At 43.2% G+C, this 16,012-nt stretch overlaps 1 protein-coding gene across 2 annotated transcripts in view; it reads right to left on the reverse strand.

Annotated features, from left to right (window-relative positions):
• Positions 1-244: 244 nt before the first annotated feature.
• Positions 245-16,012, reverse strand: part of IDNK (IDNK gluconokinase) — a 28,665-nt gene continuing 12,897 nt past the window's right edge. For both annotated transcript variants that reach the window (XM_077474869.1, XM_077474868.1), the window contains 2 exons: positions 9,448-9,491; positions 245-2,424 (listed from right to left, as the gene is read on the reverse strand). In XM_077474869.1, the coding sequence (XP_077330995.1) occupies positions 2,082-2,424; positions 9,448-9,491 (387 nt within the window). In that variant the 3' untranslated portion in view covers positions 245-2,081. The remainder of the gene's footprint in view (positions 2,425-9,447; positions 9,492-16,012) is intronic.

The following is a 16,012-nucleotide window of genomic DNA, read 5'->3' on the forward strand; positions in this document are numbered from 1 at the left end:
GTTCACATCAGTGCCTGACCTCACAAATACGCTTCTGGAAGAATGGTCAAACATTCCCATAGAGACGCTCCTAGCCCTTGTGGACAGCCTCCCCAGAAGAGTTGAAGCTGTTCTATTTATAGCATGTGCGTGTAAAGGCAGGCATCACAATACTTCTGGTAATATAGTGTATGTTCAAGTACTCTATGACCAAGAGCTCACCTGCAAGATATGTCAGTCTCCAAGAAGTCACAATGTACCATGATTAATACTAAAATTCATCATCTAAGCTGAATCATCCTTTAATGTGTGGTGCCTTAAAAATTGTAACTGGTTTGTGTAGATTTTATAGCTTGTTCTCTACACAGGTTCACAAGTGAACAATGCTAATTGTTCAATTATTTCTGTACAGAGTTAAATTATTAACAGTAGGCACGGATTTGTGAACTGTATGCAAGAATAAAATATTCCACAAAAAACAGGGTTTGATATATTAAGTCCATGATAAAGTCTTAAATCGTTATTAATTATAGCACTGAGAATAAAATGGCAAGAAGGTAAGTTTTAAGAATAATAAATTTGCCTGACTAAAGAGCGCTTTTGTAATTCTTCCTCTGGTTCTATGTACCTGCTGACATTTATAGTGCATCCCAATAATTTTCATAATGATCCAGCACAAGTACAGCACATACTATTACCGTATATACTCGAGTATAAGCCGACTCTAATATAAGCTGAGGAGCCTAATTTTAACACAAAAAACTGGGAAAACATACTGACTCAAGTATAAGCCGAGGGTGGGAAATGCCGCAGCTACTGTAAGTGGTAAAGAGGGTCAACAATGCCCATCTGTAACCTCACTGTGCCATCTGCATGCCTCATGTACCTGATCTCCAGAACACCGGCGCTGTGACATGCAGTCTAGTCTGCGGCCGTGCAGTGTAACAAAGCCCTGCTTCCTCCTCATCCGTGACAGAACACCGATTCAGTTTCCCAGCAGTGAGTAAGAGTTCCACCTATCATGGGACGAGGACAAGGAGAAGGCGGGGCTTTGTTACACTGCATGGCCGCCGACTAGACTGCATGTCACAGCGCTGTGAAATCAGGCGCATGAGTATAAGCCGAGGGTGCTTTTTCAGCACAAAAAAAGTGCTGAAAAAAATCGACTTATACTCGAGTATATACGATATATACATTATTTTGATCATGGTTCTCTAGCAAATTACAAAAAAAAAGAAGGTTGTGTGGTTTTCTGTATGTGGTTCCTTGAGGTGTTTTGAGCTGAAACAGGAGACCTCTGAGCTGTAACTCAAGGCAAACAATGTCACCTTTCTAAAGTTTCATTCCCTTTAGTCTATTCTTATTTTGCACAACTGTTGTAATTATTCAGTAAGGATGTGCTATTTACATTTTTACGTTGGGCCGTTACATTTTTGTGGTGCATCAACGTGCATTACGTTAAGGCAGCCCATTGAAATAATGGGACTGCCAACATATACTAATGTGGAAAAAAACCAACACTTCACCAATTTTGGCAACACAAGGCACTACTTGGTGAGTTGTCTTAGCGAGTTGGGGGTACCATTCAAAATGAATGGCACCGCAATGCATATAACATGGGTTGACATGTATTTCTGTGCCTCAAAAGTTTTTAATGGGCCCTTAAACTAACACTGTCATGAGAAAAGTATGAAGCCTGCTACTAATAAACCTCTCCTTTATGAATATTAGTTCCCTGCCTGTTATACTGATGTTTTGGCTTCCATTCTTTCAGAGTCTCGGATCTGGAACAAGTATAGGGGAAAGGATTTCTGACACTCATTTACAGCATGCTCGTTCCAGGTCTATGATATAAAAGTATGGATGCCAGACAACACAGCAAGGCAATTAACATTCAAAAGAGCAATGTCAGCCTTTCATGTTTCTCATGACAGAGTTGTAGGACAACTTGTGCACCCCCCCCCCCCCCCAAAGCATTAAATGGTGGCCAGGGAAGGTAGAAGCACACTGGAATACTGGAGCCTCTCCCCAATGGCACATTATGGTAAAGGTAGTCCTTGATAACACAGCCTTTGATCAGTCCACTTCCACTCAGGAGGGTCTTACACCTTACCCTCTAATACACCTTGTATTTCTGAAACTATTTGTGAAATGTCCTTCTCCACATTTACGGTCATGAAATGTTCAGGTGCTGTTGGAGGCTCCAGTGTGTCAAATTGTGATGCTAACAAATCCACCGGCATGAAATGTCCTGTTCGTTTCTGAATCCTCTCTGAGATCAGTTTCTGTGAACCCTGTAAGTGGATAAAAAATATATCTGGATCCAGGTTTTCTTGCTGTTGTCTGTCAGATGTACATAAGTTTGTCCCAGTAGCCAGCGTTTCCCTGTAGGCTTTCTTCAGTGCAGAGCATGCCAACACCACATGATGTCCACGGGCTTCATCACTAAGGGGAGAACAGAACACCAACATGACCAACACTCCCATCCTTCAGCATTTAGCAAATTGCTATTGTCTAGAAATCTTTTCTTATGGCCCCACTCACATGGGGTGATTAGCTCTGTGCCTGGTGAAGGGCGATTTTTTTTTACCGGCACAGGTTCTGCATTCTTCAATGTCCCTGCATCTCATTTTAGTCTATTGAGCAGCTGCATGGAGAGAACCAATGTTTCCTTATATGACACACGGATGTGGTTCCCCGAACACACACAGGATGAGTTTGGGAATCCAGGCACACCCATATGTCATATATAGACACAGCAGCTCTGTCCATGCAGCTGCATGTCTCAATAGACTTAAAAAGGATGCCGGCACGGGGATGCATGCAGCACCTCTGTATCCCCGTGTCGGTAAAATATGGCTCTGCAAGTGGCACAGAGCTAATCCCCCAATTTGTTTAAAATGTGAGAGGGGTCTTAAAGTAAACCTGTCAGGAGAGAAATACGGGACTGGCCAGGCTGATCTTCTGAGAATCCTGGGTGTCATGCTGATTCTCTGACTTCAAAGCTTACTGACTTATTTACAAATCAGACAGAAGCCAGAGAACCAGCAATATAGTCCCTGTGTCTTATGATAGCTGTCCATTAAGTTATTTTCTTTCTTTTTTAGGTTGCAGTGGCCAATAGAACAAGGTGTACAACAGTGTGTATCCATGGTGTTTTTACTAGGTATATTGGAGGTTTTTTTTTTATTATTATTTGTGCAATCGGTCATAAACATAGCAAATGTCATGCTCAGATAAGAGATAAGCATAGCTGATTGCAGTTCCCTGCCAAGCTGTTTAAAGTGAGCCAAAGGTCCAGACAAGCAATGACATTCACTACTTTACTCCTAAAGTCAGTCATATACGGAGCAAATTTCTTTCTTGCACCCATGGGTTCACAGACAGTGTTGATGGGAGTTCCCTACTGCCAGGCCATTATTTTCGCCCGGCGAGAAAGGACGGGGGGAAGCTATGGTAGCCACTAGTGGTAGTCTGAAATGCGCATTGTGCAATTTGTAATTTTACCAGAGCATTTTGAAATTGCGGGCAATTCAAAACGCCCAGGTGTGAATGCTGCCTCAATTCTATGATAAATGCAGCTCTTAAGTGGGGAAAAGATTTTTAAAATTCAAGTTCTATCACTTTTTAGATGAGGAAGGCTTTCCTTAAAGTATATCCAAAGCCAGCACTTTGCTGTTATTCCTTTACTTACTGCCCTGTGTGACACAACAGGAAGTGAGATCTCCTAAAATGAAGGAAATGGGACCTTAGACAGCTGCCATGGCAACAAGTGCCCATATTGAACGATTTCCCCTCTATTCCTGTTTTGGCGATACCTCAAAATTGTGGATTTTCTATGACTTTCTATCCTGACAGGTGTGGGGATGATTTCAAAGCATTGCATTGTGGTTTAACATACATTATCCCAATGGGTGTTATTGCACCCTCTACTTTGTAGCGCTACTGTACCCCAATGCACCTTAACACATACATTTGTTTACAAGTCTTTTATTGAAAAAAAGGAAACAGGTAATAACAAGACCACCACACCGAGGACATAGATACTGTAAACAAGGATATGCACGCTTAATGGCACATTTGCAAGTCAATATAAAAAAAAAATAGAAACCAGGATGTGTTCACAAAAGACTTGAGGGTTTACAATCAATAAATAATAATATCCCTAAGGCTTCATCACATCTAGGCGTCCCGGATCACAGGTGGAATGGCTTCAATTCTGTATAACTGCCAATCGCAGGATGCCCTTTGCGATCCGCGTCACTTCTAATGGCACCCCAATCGCATCTCGAGGAGGATTTCGAGGGTGTCCCGCAATTTTCCATGATTCAGGATCCCTGGCAAAATCCTAGTGATTCCGCCCGTGATCTGGGACGCCTAGCTGTGAACGGAGCCTAAAGGCATGACACGATATGAAAATCGGAAGTAAAATTTCATCTAAACGATCTGCCGATTTTAGGATCCTTAGTATGGTGCTTTCGACAGCCGATTCCGGTTATTCGTCAGATAGAAGCTGGATGTGCAGACTATAACATTTTTGTGGTACATGAACTTAATGTCTGATTTTCGTTTAATTAGTAGTCAACAAATTCCGTCACTTCTGAAGTTGTATTCTGTTGTACGAAAATGTTTGTATTGTGAGTAACCTCTTCACTTTCAACATGAGACTAACATGCAACCAGCAAGTACCTTACAAACTGGCAACTCCTCTTGCTGGGACAACACTATAGTGAGACCTCAACTCTGAGCTCTTTAACATCCCCTCACTATCCCACAATCCAGCAACATTACCTAATATCTAATAGCACTTCTACTATTGGCTCTGTCTGCTCCAACAAGATTGGACTAACCTGATTTATCATTTGATTTGTTTACCACTGATGCCAAGTGAAGTAGATAGTGTATTTCGTTTAAAGCCCCATTAAAATTGTACACTTTTTTTATATTCCTGTACCCCTGCATGATATGATTAATAATTATTTCTGGAAATGCCTTAAAATATTTTAGTGAAAACACTGTTTCCTGTGCTCATACTGCAGTGCTCTGTGCTGGCAGAGATGAGTAACAAACACACCTCTCTGCAAAAGCTTCTAAAGGCCTGTATTGCAGAGAAGTAGAGGAAGTGTGTCTCATCAGGTCTATTACATTACAATGCACAAACTATGGTGCCTACTGAACTGTAGAGTTGTGATTAAAGGCCAAGTTCACCTTTTAGGAAAAATTGACACACACCCCCCAAATATGCTTTTATAATTTTTTCCTACAGGAGTCTGCATTGCACCCATGCTCAGTGGATTGTGGGTGGAATGTCAGGCTACTGCACAGTCTCCCTCCAGCTTCTTTGCCTGCACCCCCTTTACAGGCATTCGGTTATAAAGATGGAGGAAGAGTGAATGGACTACAAGCGCACTGATTAGCACACTCCTAGTCCATTGAGGATTACAAGCCACCTGCCATAATCATTCAAACATTCTGATTTTTAAGGTGACACAGCCAATTTTAAATCTTACAGCGCACGTGGGGGAGAGGATTCCCTGCCCGCTGTCTAAGGGGAAGGGGATCAGGAGCTGGAACAGGTTACATCCTAAATACTGGTGTAACACATTCCTTAACCATTTCCTGCCCGCCATATAACAGAATCACATGTGCAAAGTGGTTAAGTTATCTTGACTGGACATCATACAATGTTCAGGATAAGCTGCAATCATGTGGGGGCGTGCAGTCTGACAACTCCGATCATGGTACAGAGCCTATGACATTGGCTCTTTACCACATGATCAGCTGTGACCAATCACAGCGTGTAACCAGGAAGTGCCAGTAAACGGCTTTGCTCTCCTGTCTGAGGGGGGGTCTGCGCTGATAATCAGCGCATTGATTATCAGCTCGGCCCCTATCAGAGGTGTCAATTACTGCCAGTCAGTGCCCATCAGTAATGACTGCCAGTACCTCATCATCAGTGCCATCTATTAGTGCCAATCAATTCTACATATTGGTGCCTCCTCATCAGTGCCCGTCAGTGAAGAAGAAAACAACATTTTATAACAGAAACAAAGAAAAAATCTTTTTTTTCAAAAATGTATTTTTTTTTTTTTTTTTTATTTGTTTTGCAAAAAATAAAAACCCCACTGGTGATCCCATACCACCAAAAGGGAAATCTATTTGTGGGAAGAAAATGATAAAAATTTAGTTTGGGTACAGTGTTGTATGACCCCGCAATTCTCATTCAAAGTGTGACAGCGCTGAAAGCTGAAAATTGTCCTGGGCATGAAGGGGGGAAAGTGCCCTGTACTGAAGTGGTACAGGTGAACATATCCTTTAAAACACCCTGCACAACTGCTGTAACAGTTTTTGTGAAGGCAAGAGTATGAAAATGGAGGTTAACTGTACAAACTCCACCTGATTTCATATTTAGTTTACCGATTTCAAATTGGGCCCTCCCCACTCTTCTGCTTTAAAAGGTCAGTCCACCCAAAAAATTACACTTTATTATTTCACTGTCTGGCAAGTTGAGATGCTTCATGGATTTTTAGATGTCTTGGGGGACGCAAGGTCTTCAGTCTTATAGCCTGGCTACATTTCTAGGCACCTTTGGGATTTTCAAATCCTCCAGTTGCAGTCTTCAAAATATAGATCACAATATACATGACAAAAATAAATATCTGTTTTGAGTGTACTAACCCTTTCAAAACTCAATCCGTCCAAACAGCCACATGTAGCAATATATTGCTTATATCACATAACCCTGCCTGGACTTCTAGATCAAATACCTATGGGATATTTCCTGTTCTCTACTGCATAAACACACAATTAAATAAAAGAACAATCACAGAGCACTGAATACTGTAACAAGTGTTACGCTTGGCCAGAAATGAGCTTTCCTTTATGGTCACTGATTATTTCTTTGTAGAGCATGTGTGCATGAGTGCTTCATTAATCATTCCTACAGTCATCAAAACAAAATATTTAAATTTACAGTATTTGATCACATTAAAGAAAGTAGCACAATTAAAAATAAAAATAATTTTATTAGGTTAAAGTGGAGTTCCACCCAGAAATGGAACTTCCGCTGATCCGGTTCCGTACCCCCTTCAGTGTCGCATTTGGCACCTTTCAGGGGGAGCAGATACCTGTCTAATACAGATATTTTCTCCCACAGCGAACTACGCCATATCTGGCCCCTCCTCTGCCCCCCTCGTTGTCTTCTGTGAGACGCACAGTTGCCAGAAGATAGCAGGGACCACTCAGGGCTCACGCAAGCGCAGTAGGGAACCAGGCTGGGAAGCCACAAGGCTTTACTTCCGGATTCCCTTACTGAAGATGTTGGTGCCTGCACTGGAACCGAGGGCCGGTTCGGCTTCGGGTGAGGACATTGCAGGCGCCCTGAACAGGCAAGTCTTCTTATTTTAAAAGTCAGCAGCTGCAGTATTTGTAGCTGCTGTCTTAATTTTGTTTTTGGCGGAACTCCACTTTAAAGTGGGGTTCCACCCTAAAGTGGAACTTCCGCTCATCGGAACCCCCCCCCCTCGGGTGTCACAGTTGGCACCTTTCAGGGGGGAGGGGGGTGCAGATACCCGTCTAAGACAGGTATTTGCACCCGCTTCTGGGCATAGACTCCCACGGGAGTCTATGCCTCTTCCTGTCTGTCTGCTGGGACACACACGGGTCCCAGAGACAGCGCGAACCATTCCTATTGCGCTGCGCGACTCGCGCATTTGCAGTAGGGAACCGGAAAGTGAAGCCACAATGCTTCACTTCCTGATTCCCTCACCTAGAATGGCAGCGGCAGCAGCCGAGAGATCGATCGGCCTCGGCTGCCGACATCGCTGGATCCTGGGACAGGGCGAGTGTCCATTTATTAAAAGTCAGCAGCTGCAGTATTTGTAGCTGCTGGCTTTTAATAATATTTTTTTCACAGTGAAATCCCTCTTTAAGTATTTTTTACCTTTTACTATGGCAGCCATCTGGTGACTTTAAAACAACTGCTTATTACTGATGTACAAGAGGTGTCTGCATCCGTTTATTCATACTTTTCCTTTTTTTTTTTTATTACAGATAGTGCTACATGGCAGATTCAATATACTTTTCTTTAAAGTGTTTTAAGAAGAAAAAAAAGAAATATATAATACATATAATTACTAGCTATAACACAGCAGTTTGTTTTTCAAAATCTCCTCTTGTAACAGGGCATGCTTTCCAGCAAAAGGTAAATTTAAAAGGAAGTCTCAGCTTCCAAATGCTCAGAGCAGTTGTTAATCAGCCCATGGGGGGGGGGGGGGGGGCATTAATTTGAGCAGATTGATAACAGTAAAGACAAACCTCTGTCCTGCAGAATTGGGAGCTGATGGAGAGATAAAGCGGAAATGGGCAGGATCAACAGGTATTTAAGCTCTCCATGCACAGGGAGAACAAAAACAAATTGAACAGAATCCCCCATAAAACAATGCAGACAGATGAATCTCCCGATGCGGCTATTGTCAGGCAGGAGGGTGCCAACAGGGGTACCTGTAGACAGGATCAATAGGTATTTACGCTTGCTATACAAAGGTTCAACTAAAAGAAATCTAACAAAAACCCTCCATTCACACTAAACAGTGTATTTTCACTATTACCAAAAGTATTGGGACACCTACCTTTACAGGAATGTTGATGGCATCCCAGTCAAGTCCTCCACCCCAAACTCGCTCATCCATGTCTTTATGGACTGCTTTGTGCACTGGTTCAAATCACATGGTGTGGGGCTGTTTTTCAGGGGTTGGGCTTGGCATCTTAGTTCCACGAAAGTTAAACTCTTAAGGCATTAGCAAACCAAGACATTTTGGACAATTTCATGGTCCCCAACTTTACAGGAACAGTTTGGGGATGGCCCCTTCCTGTTCCTACATGACTGCGCACCAGTACACAAAGAAGGTCCATAAAGACATAGATGAGCGAGTTTAGGGTGGAGGAACATGACTGGCCTGCAGAGAGCCCTGACCTCAACCCAATAGAACATCTTTGGGTTGAAAGAGTGGAGACTGCAAGCCAGACCTTGTTCACATCAGTGGCTGACCTCACAAATGTGCTTCTGGAAGAATGGTTGAACATTACCATAGACACACTCCTAAACCTTGTGGACAGCCTTCCCAGAAGAGTTGAAGCTGTTATAGCTGCAAAGGGTGGGCCAACCCTAAAGACTAAGACTGGAATGCAATTAAAGTTCATGTGAGTGTAAAGGCAGGCGTCCCAATACTTTTATATCATTTAGATGAATCTCTCTCTGTGGCTATTGTCAGCTGGGAGAGTGCCAACAGGGACAGCCAGAGTACTAATTATACCCCAACCAATAGCCAACTATATCTTTGCTCCATTAAGAAGCATACTTAACTCTTCAAAGTATACATATTAATAATTATTGACAGGGAAGGAAAAATGTCAGCTATTCTCCAGCTAATTTAGCTGACATCAGCAATTTTTGTAGAGCTTACTCACCTCGTTATCAGGTTATGCAACTTACAGAGCCAAGGTTGTCTGTCCTGCAAATGGTAAGCAAAAACATTCCTGTAGGTTAAAATACATACACACAGCTACTGTATATCTACTTTTCAAATTATGATCAGTGATCTCAGTATGCTCGCTATAAGTGTGACATCAAAGCCATAGCATAGCTGTCAGATTAGAATGTGCCCAGAATGGAGTTACAACAGATATGAGCTGAATCATTTTCTTCCTTTAAGCTGGGCATACGTGGATCCAAATCTGCTCCAGTTCAGCAGGGACCGCCCAAATTTCAAACCAATAGCAGTCGATCTACTGGTCGACTTCTGTTCAACCACCATGTTGGATAAAAGCCGCTCATCAGCAGAGGAGACAACACGCTGTCAGAATACAATAGCGCAGAGGGGAGGGTGGCCGAACCAACAAAATAAAAAAAAACTGGTCCATGTATGCAGCTTTAAAATCAAATTGAATGTATTGATTCTCCCTCTCCTGTTTGTTTTTTTCTGGGCATTGGAAGTACCCTCCTGCCTCCCCTCTGTCTGTGCAGGTGGGTGCTTTGCAGTTTAAGTGATAACTGTCAATGGTTAAATTATGTTATTAAAAAATAGAAGGTATCACTTAAAACACGACACTTTTCAAATAGATCACTAACCCTGTTCAACACTACTGCGTTAAGTGAATTAATCCTTATATGAAGCGGATTATAGACCCTAAAGGGCAATCTGAAGTACAGGAATAGGGTTCTGCTTGCCAGTGTTTCTGTACACACAAACAGTCATCTCAGGTCACCACTCATACTTTTGCTTATGAAGAGAGACTGCAAAAACTGAAAGAAAAAAAAAAAAAACGTCAGAATTAGCTTATAACTGTGATGGGATACTTTTTCTAGCCTGTATGTTCCTTTTTCCTCCTTGGCCAGTAGTGTCTGTGGGTAGCTTACAAACATTAATCTCACCAAAAAAATGGGAGTCTAGACATCACCCAGAAATTCTGGAACCCATTCTTATTCTACATCCCTACATCCACTCACCCAATTAGTAATTATTATCTCCTGGATTTTCATATCTCATTATTATTTCATTATCAGTGCCTAAGATTTTTGGGAGGAGAGGCTACTGGATACCCTACTGCTGGAGCTCTAACCAGCAGTGTTGCTGACTCTTCAGGCTCTGGGACCATGTTAAAGAGAGTGGAGACCACTGGCGATATATGAATGCTGGTATTACATGGTGTGATTTTGTTTGTTGTTTTCAACATCTGTTCATTTTTCTGTTTTTGCTGTTACTGGAAGAGCCAAGCTTGACAACGCCTCTCCAAGTCATTCTACTGGTCATCAAGGCTATTTTTCATTAAACAATTGTGCTTTTTTCATCATATGCCTCTTTTGGGGAAGTAGAGTGTTCACTTTAAGACATTAATTATTTTACACCTTTATAACTTAACTGTTTCCTGAATGGCTCACGCATATTTACTGCAGTACAATGGCACCGCTGCGCGAAACCCCGTACGGGTACGGGGGTCTCCTTTAAGAGCCGCCAGAGGGCGAGCGCAGGGGACTTGATGCATGTGGCTGGTGGGCGTGATTGCCACCAGACACGCGCAATCATGTGCACGAGACCCAGTACGGGGAGTTGTGTGTGTAAACACACAAATTCCTGTTCTGTCGGGGGAGAGGAGACATATTGTTTGTTTCTACTAAGTAAGAACAACGATATGTCTTCTCCCCCAGTGAGTCCAATCCCCTCACAGATGAAACACGCTGAGGGAACACACATTTAACCCCTTGATCGCCCCTTGGTGTTAACCCCTTCCTTACCAGTAACATTTACACAGTAATCAATTCATTTTTGTAGCACTGATCATTGTATAAATGTTAATGGTCCCAAAAATTTGTCAAACGTGTCTGTCACAGTACCGTTAAAAATCGCAGATCACCCCAATTACTAGTAAAAAAAAAAAAAAACACAAATGCCATAAATCTTTCCCATAGTTTGTAGGTGATATAACTTTTGCGCAAACCAATCAATATACACTTATTGTGATTTATTTATTTATTTTACCAAAAATATGTAGAAGACTATATATTGACCTAAACTGATGAAGAAATTAGTTTTTTAAAAACATTTTTGGGGATAATATAGCAAAAAGAAAAAATATTGTTGTTATTTTTTCAAAATTATAGCTTTTTTTGTTTATAGCACAAAAAAATAAAAACCGCAGGAGGTGATCAAATACCACCAAAAGAAAGCTCTATTTGTGGGAAAAATAGGGACACAAATTTTGTTTGGGTACAGCATTGCATGACCTTGCAATTGTCAATTAAAGCGACGCAGTGCCAAATTGTAAAAAGTGCTTTGGTCAGGAAGGGAGTAAAATCTTCCGGGGCAAAAGTGGTTAATTTCAAAAAAGCACAGCTGAAAGTCTAGTGTGGCCATATTTATGCACATTTCTAGGAAAAAGAAGGCAGAGAAGAAGAACATCTGAAACTTCTCCCAGGAATTGATATAAGGCCAGAGTACTGCTTACAGACATTTCTTTCCAAGTATTTTTCTTTGAAGAAGAACAGTACTTGTCAGATATGATAAAAATGAGTGATAGGTTTGCCAGCTCAATCCAATATGCATTGGGAACCCCGGAGGAGATGTCACTATCAGTCAGCATTTATCAGCGGCCAGCTATCACCTCGGCTAACTGTTTAGTCAAGATGTATTGCAGGATGCTTGCTGACTTGCTGGGGAAGACAGATGATTAGGTAGGTAAATGTGCAGCACTGACACTTAGGGCACTAGAAACTCGTTCAGTCAGTGAACCACAATAGAAATGTATGTAAAGCATTCACAGACCTATGTGAACAGAAATAGACAGTGTCTTTTTTTGGGGGGGGGGTGGAATCAAGGAATGCTGTCACGTATTTTTTAAAAAGAAAGATAATATTTAGCAAATATGAACGTCTATTGAATATGCTATTTGATTAGCTGCAATACTGACCCGCTAGTTTCAGCGCTTTCTGAGCCGATCTTGGAACAAGTATACTGAAAAAACTACACTGGCAGCATGCTTTTATTGGGCCTGTGGCTCACTGAGACTAGAAGCAGCCAGGCCATCTACAAGTGCATGTAATTCTATATACAATAATGTCCTTTAATTAAAATTAAACGTTACCCATAACAACTTGATAAAAAAAAAAAAAAAGTTCTTTAGGAAGGAACATACATTTCACATTTAATAATAACACTACCAAAATTAGTGTGTGCTGTAAATTGCCTCCAGCATTGCACCTATTTCTTCTTGCCAGAGGCTGCCATTTTGCTGAAGCCCAAAGCCCCTGAGCAGCAGTAAATCATAAAGAAAAACTAAACCTATCAATTTAATGCTTTCAAAAAATTTACATTTCTGGAATTCTGGGATTGCTGTCACATTTGCTTGTGTCCTCAACCAAACCAAACGTCTGGTGTCATAACTGATCACATGTGCAGCACCATGGCAGTTACAGATCAAACAGGAGCATACTTGGCTGTATGTATGTAGGATAGGAGGGTTTAATTCTACTTTAAGGCTGTCAGCAGATTGGTCAATATAAATTTGACAGTGCCTAAAAATACAGCATAGCTATACCTGCAAAAGGGGCCATCCTGAAGTGATCTAGCAGGACTTAATTTTCTAAAGTTCCACTTTAAAGTGGTTGTAAATCCTCACACATACCCAGTGAAGTGAATATCCTCAGATGATACACAGATTAAACAAATTCTCCTACATAGGTTTTATTTGTTTATCTGCAGTCTTCCCTTTTAACCTCCTTAGCGGTAATCCCGAGTCTGGCTCGGGTTGGAATTTTAATTACAATAGCGGTAACCCCGAGCCAGACTCGGGCTTGCACCGCTCGATGCAGGGGAGGACACAGGTAACGTTACTTACCTTGTCCCCTGGATCCAGCGATGTCCGCCGCGATGTGTGATCGAGCTGTCCTCCGCTCGATTCACAGTGCCGAATGCCGCCGAGCTCCGTTCCCTGCGGCGTTACGACGCACGGGAGCGGAGAACGGCGGCAAATTCAAAAATGTAAAAAGACACAAAACACACACAGCACTGTAATCTTACAGATTACAGTGCTGTAGTAAAAAATACACACCCCCTTTGTCCCTAGTGGTCTGTGCAATGCCCTGCATGCACTTTTATATTATAAATACTGTTTTTTACTGCTTGGAATTTGGAGATTGTCCATAGCAACCAAAACATGTCCCTTTTTCATTTTTTTTTGGATTTGATTACATTATTGAATAATTTTTATTATTCTTTATTATATTATAAACTTTATCATACCCGGGATGTCCGCTAGACTCTGGTTTGAAGAGATTTCAGAGCGTTATTCCTAAGAATTACAGGACTACAAAATAAAAGCCAGATTTCGGCCCCTTTCACACTAACGTCCCGTTCAGGCCCGCCTGTCAGTTTTTCAGGCGGACCTGAACGGGTGCTCCATAGAGCTCTATGGAGCGTCGGATGTCAGCGGTGACATGTCCGCTGACATCCGACCCGCTCCGATCCGAAAAAGTGTGACGGAGGAAAAAGCTATTTTTCCATCCGTCTGCGGATCGGATCGGATGACGACGGGCACTGCGGTCCGTCGTCATCCGATCTCCCATAGGGGAGAGCGGCGCTGTGACAGGTCCGTCCCTGCGCAGTGTGCGGAGACAGACCTGTCATTTCCCTGCTCAGCGGGGATCGACGGAGTGATCCCCGCTGAGCAAACGGACATCCACGGGGCGGATCAGAACTGATCCGCCCCGTGTGAAAGGACCCTTCCATGCAAAATAATTGTACCGCTTTCAGCACCTTATTCCAGACTGAATCATACCGCCAGGAAGGTTAAAGTGCAGATCATGTTAAAAATCTTTCTTCATCTGTCAGCAGTACATAGGGAAGGGTGGAGAGACTGCACATACACTGTGTGAGATGTGACTGGAGGAATGGGGCACCCCCCCATACATAGGCAGAGGAATGAAGGAACATGCAGAGCTGTATTCTGAATAGACAAGCGCCATGCTCATCCCCCCTCCTGGCACAAAGTTTTAGCTCATGTTATCTGAAGTGTTGGAAAGCTTCCTATGCTGATAATAGAGGAACAAAGCACCAGAGAGAAACAAGACTTAGAGCTTTGGATAGAGACAAGTAAACACTACACATATGTGTTTTGCTCAAAATCCATGACTGGGGTTTACAACCACTTTAACCAGTTGCCGACCGCCGCACGTCGATGTACGTCGGTACAATGGCACGGGCAGGCATAAGGACATACATGTACGTCCCTTGCCTCCCGCGGGTCGGGGGCCCGATCGGGCCCCCGCCCGGTGCCTGCGGCGGTCGGTATTCGTTCGGGAGCGATCCCGGACGAGGGGACGGCCATTCATTCATGGCCACCCCCTCGCGATCGCTCCCGACGAATAGAAATCCCCGGTGACATCACTTCCTCTCCTGTAATGTAAACACAGGAGAGGAAGTGATGTATTCTCTCCTCCGTGTCGGTATTTTTCGTTCCGACACGGAGGAGAGCGGATCAGTAAGTTGCACCAACACTCACACACACAGTAGAACATGCCAGGCACACTCACACCCCCCCTTTACCCCCCGATCACCCCCCCAATTACCCCTGCCCCCCAGTCACAGTGACACCAATGTCATTTTTTTTTTTTTTTTTTTTTTTTTTGCATTGGTGTCATTTGTGACTGTAATAACTGTTAGGGCAGTTAGAGTTAGCCCCCTTTAGTTCTAATGTACCCCCCTAACCCCCCCAATAAAGGTTTAACCCCGTGATCACCCCCCGTCGCCAGTGTCACTAAGGCTGGGTTCACATTGCAGCGGTTTATGAGAACGAATGTGATTCGCACCGCACTGCAGTGCAAATCACATCCGATCTCTGTGCGATTCGAGTTCAGCCATTCGCCGCACCCGCCGCACCCGCCATACCCGCCGCACCCGCCGCAAATTCGCACGGGACCCTTTTTTTGGCCCGCAGCAGAATCGGATCGCATGGGTGTTCACACCATGCGATCCGAGTTTGCAGATCGCACTGCGATATGCGAACTGATCTGGGGGTGTCAGTAACATTTCACTGACACTCCCAGCAGTTCGCATAGGGCAGTGTGAACTGCCGCCGGGAGGCATGCGATGCGGGAACCCGCCGCGGATTCGCGGCGTTTCCGCATCGCTCCAGTGTGAACCCAGCCTAATAAGCGATCATTTTTCTGATCGCCGTATTAGTGTCACAGGTGACGCTAGTTAGGCAGGTAGGTATTTAGGTTCGCCGCAGCTTTTTATAGCGCCAGGGACCCCCATATACTACCGCATAAAGCCCCCTGATTGCCCCCTAGTTAACCCTTTCACCAGTGATCACCATATAACTGTTACAGGTGACGCTGGTTGGTTAGTTATTTTTTTATAGTTTCAGGGCACCCGCCATTTATTACCTAATAAAGGTTTAACCCCCTGATCACCCGGCGGGTGTCATTTGTGACTAATAACTGTTAGGGCAGTTAGGGTTAGCCCCCTTTAGTTCTAAG

Source organism: Lithobates pipiens, unplaced genomic scaffold (assembly GCF_037356315.1).
Source record: "Lithobates pipiens isolate NorthernLeopardFrog02 unplaced genomic scaffold, aLitPip1_a1.2 Scaffold_13, whole genome shotgun sequence".
Taxonomy (NCBI): Eukaryota; Metazoa; Chordata; class Amphibia; order Anura; family Ranidae; genus Lithobates; species Lithobates pipiens.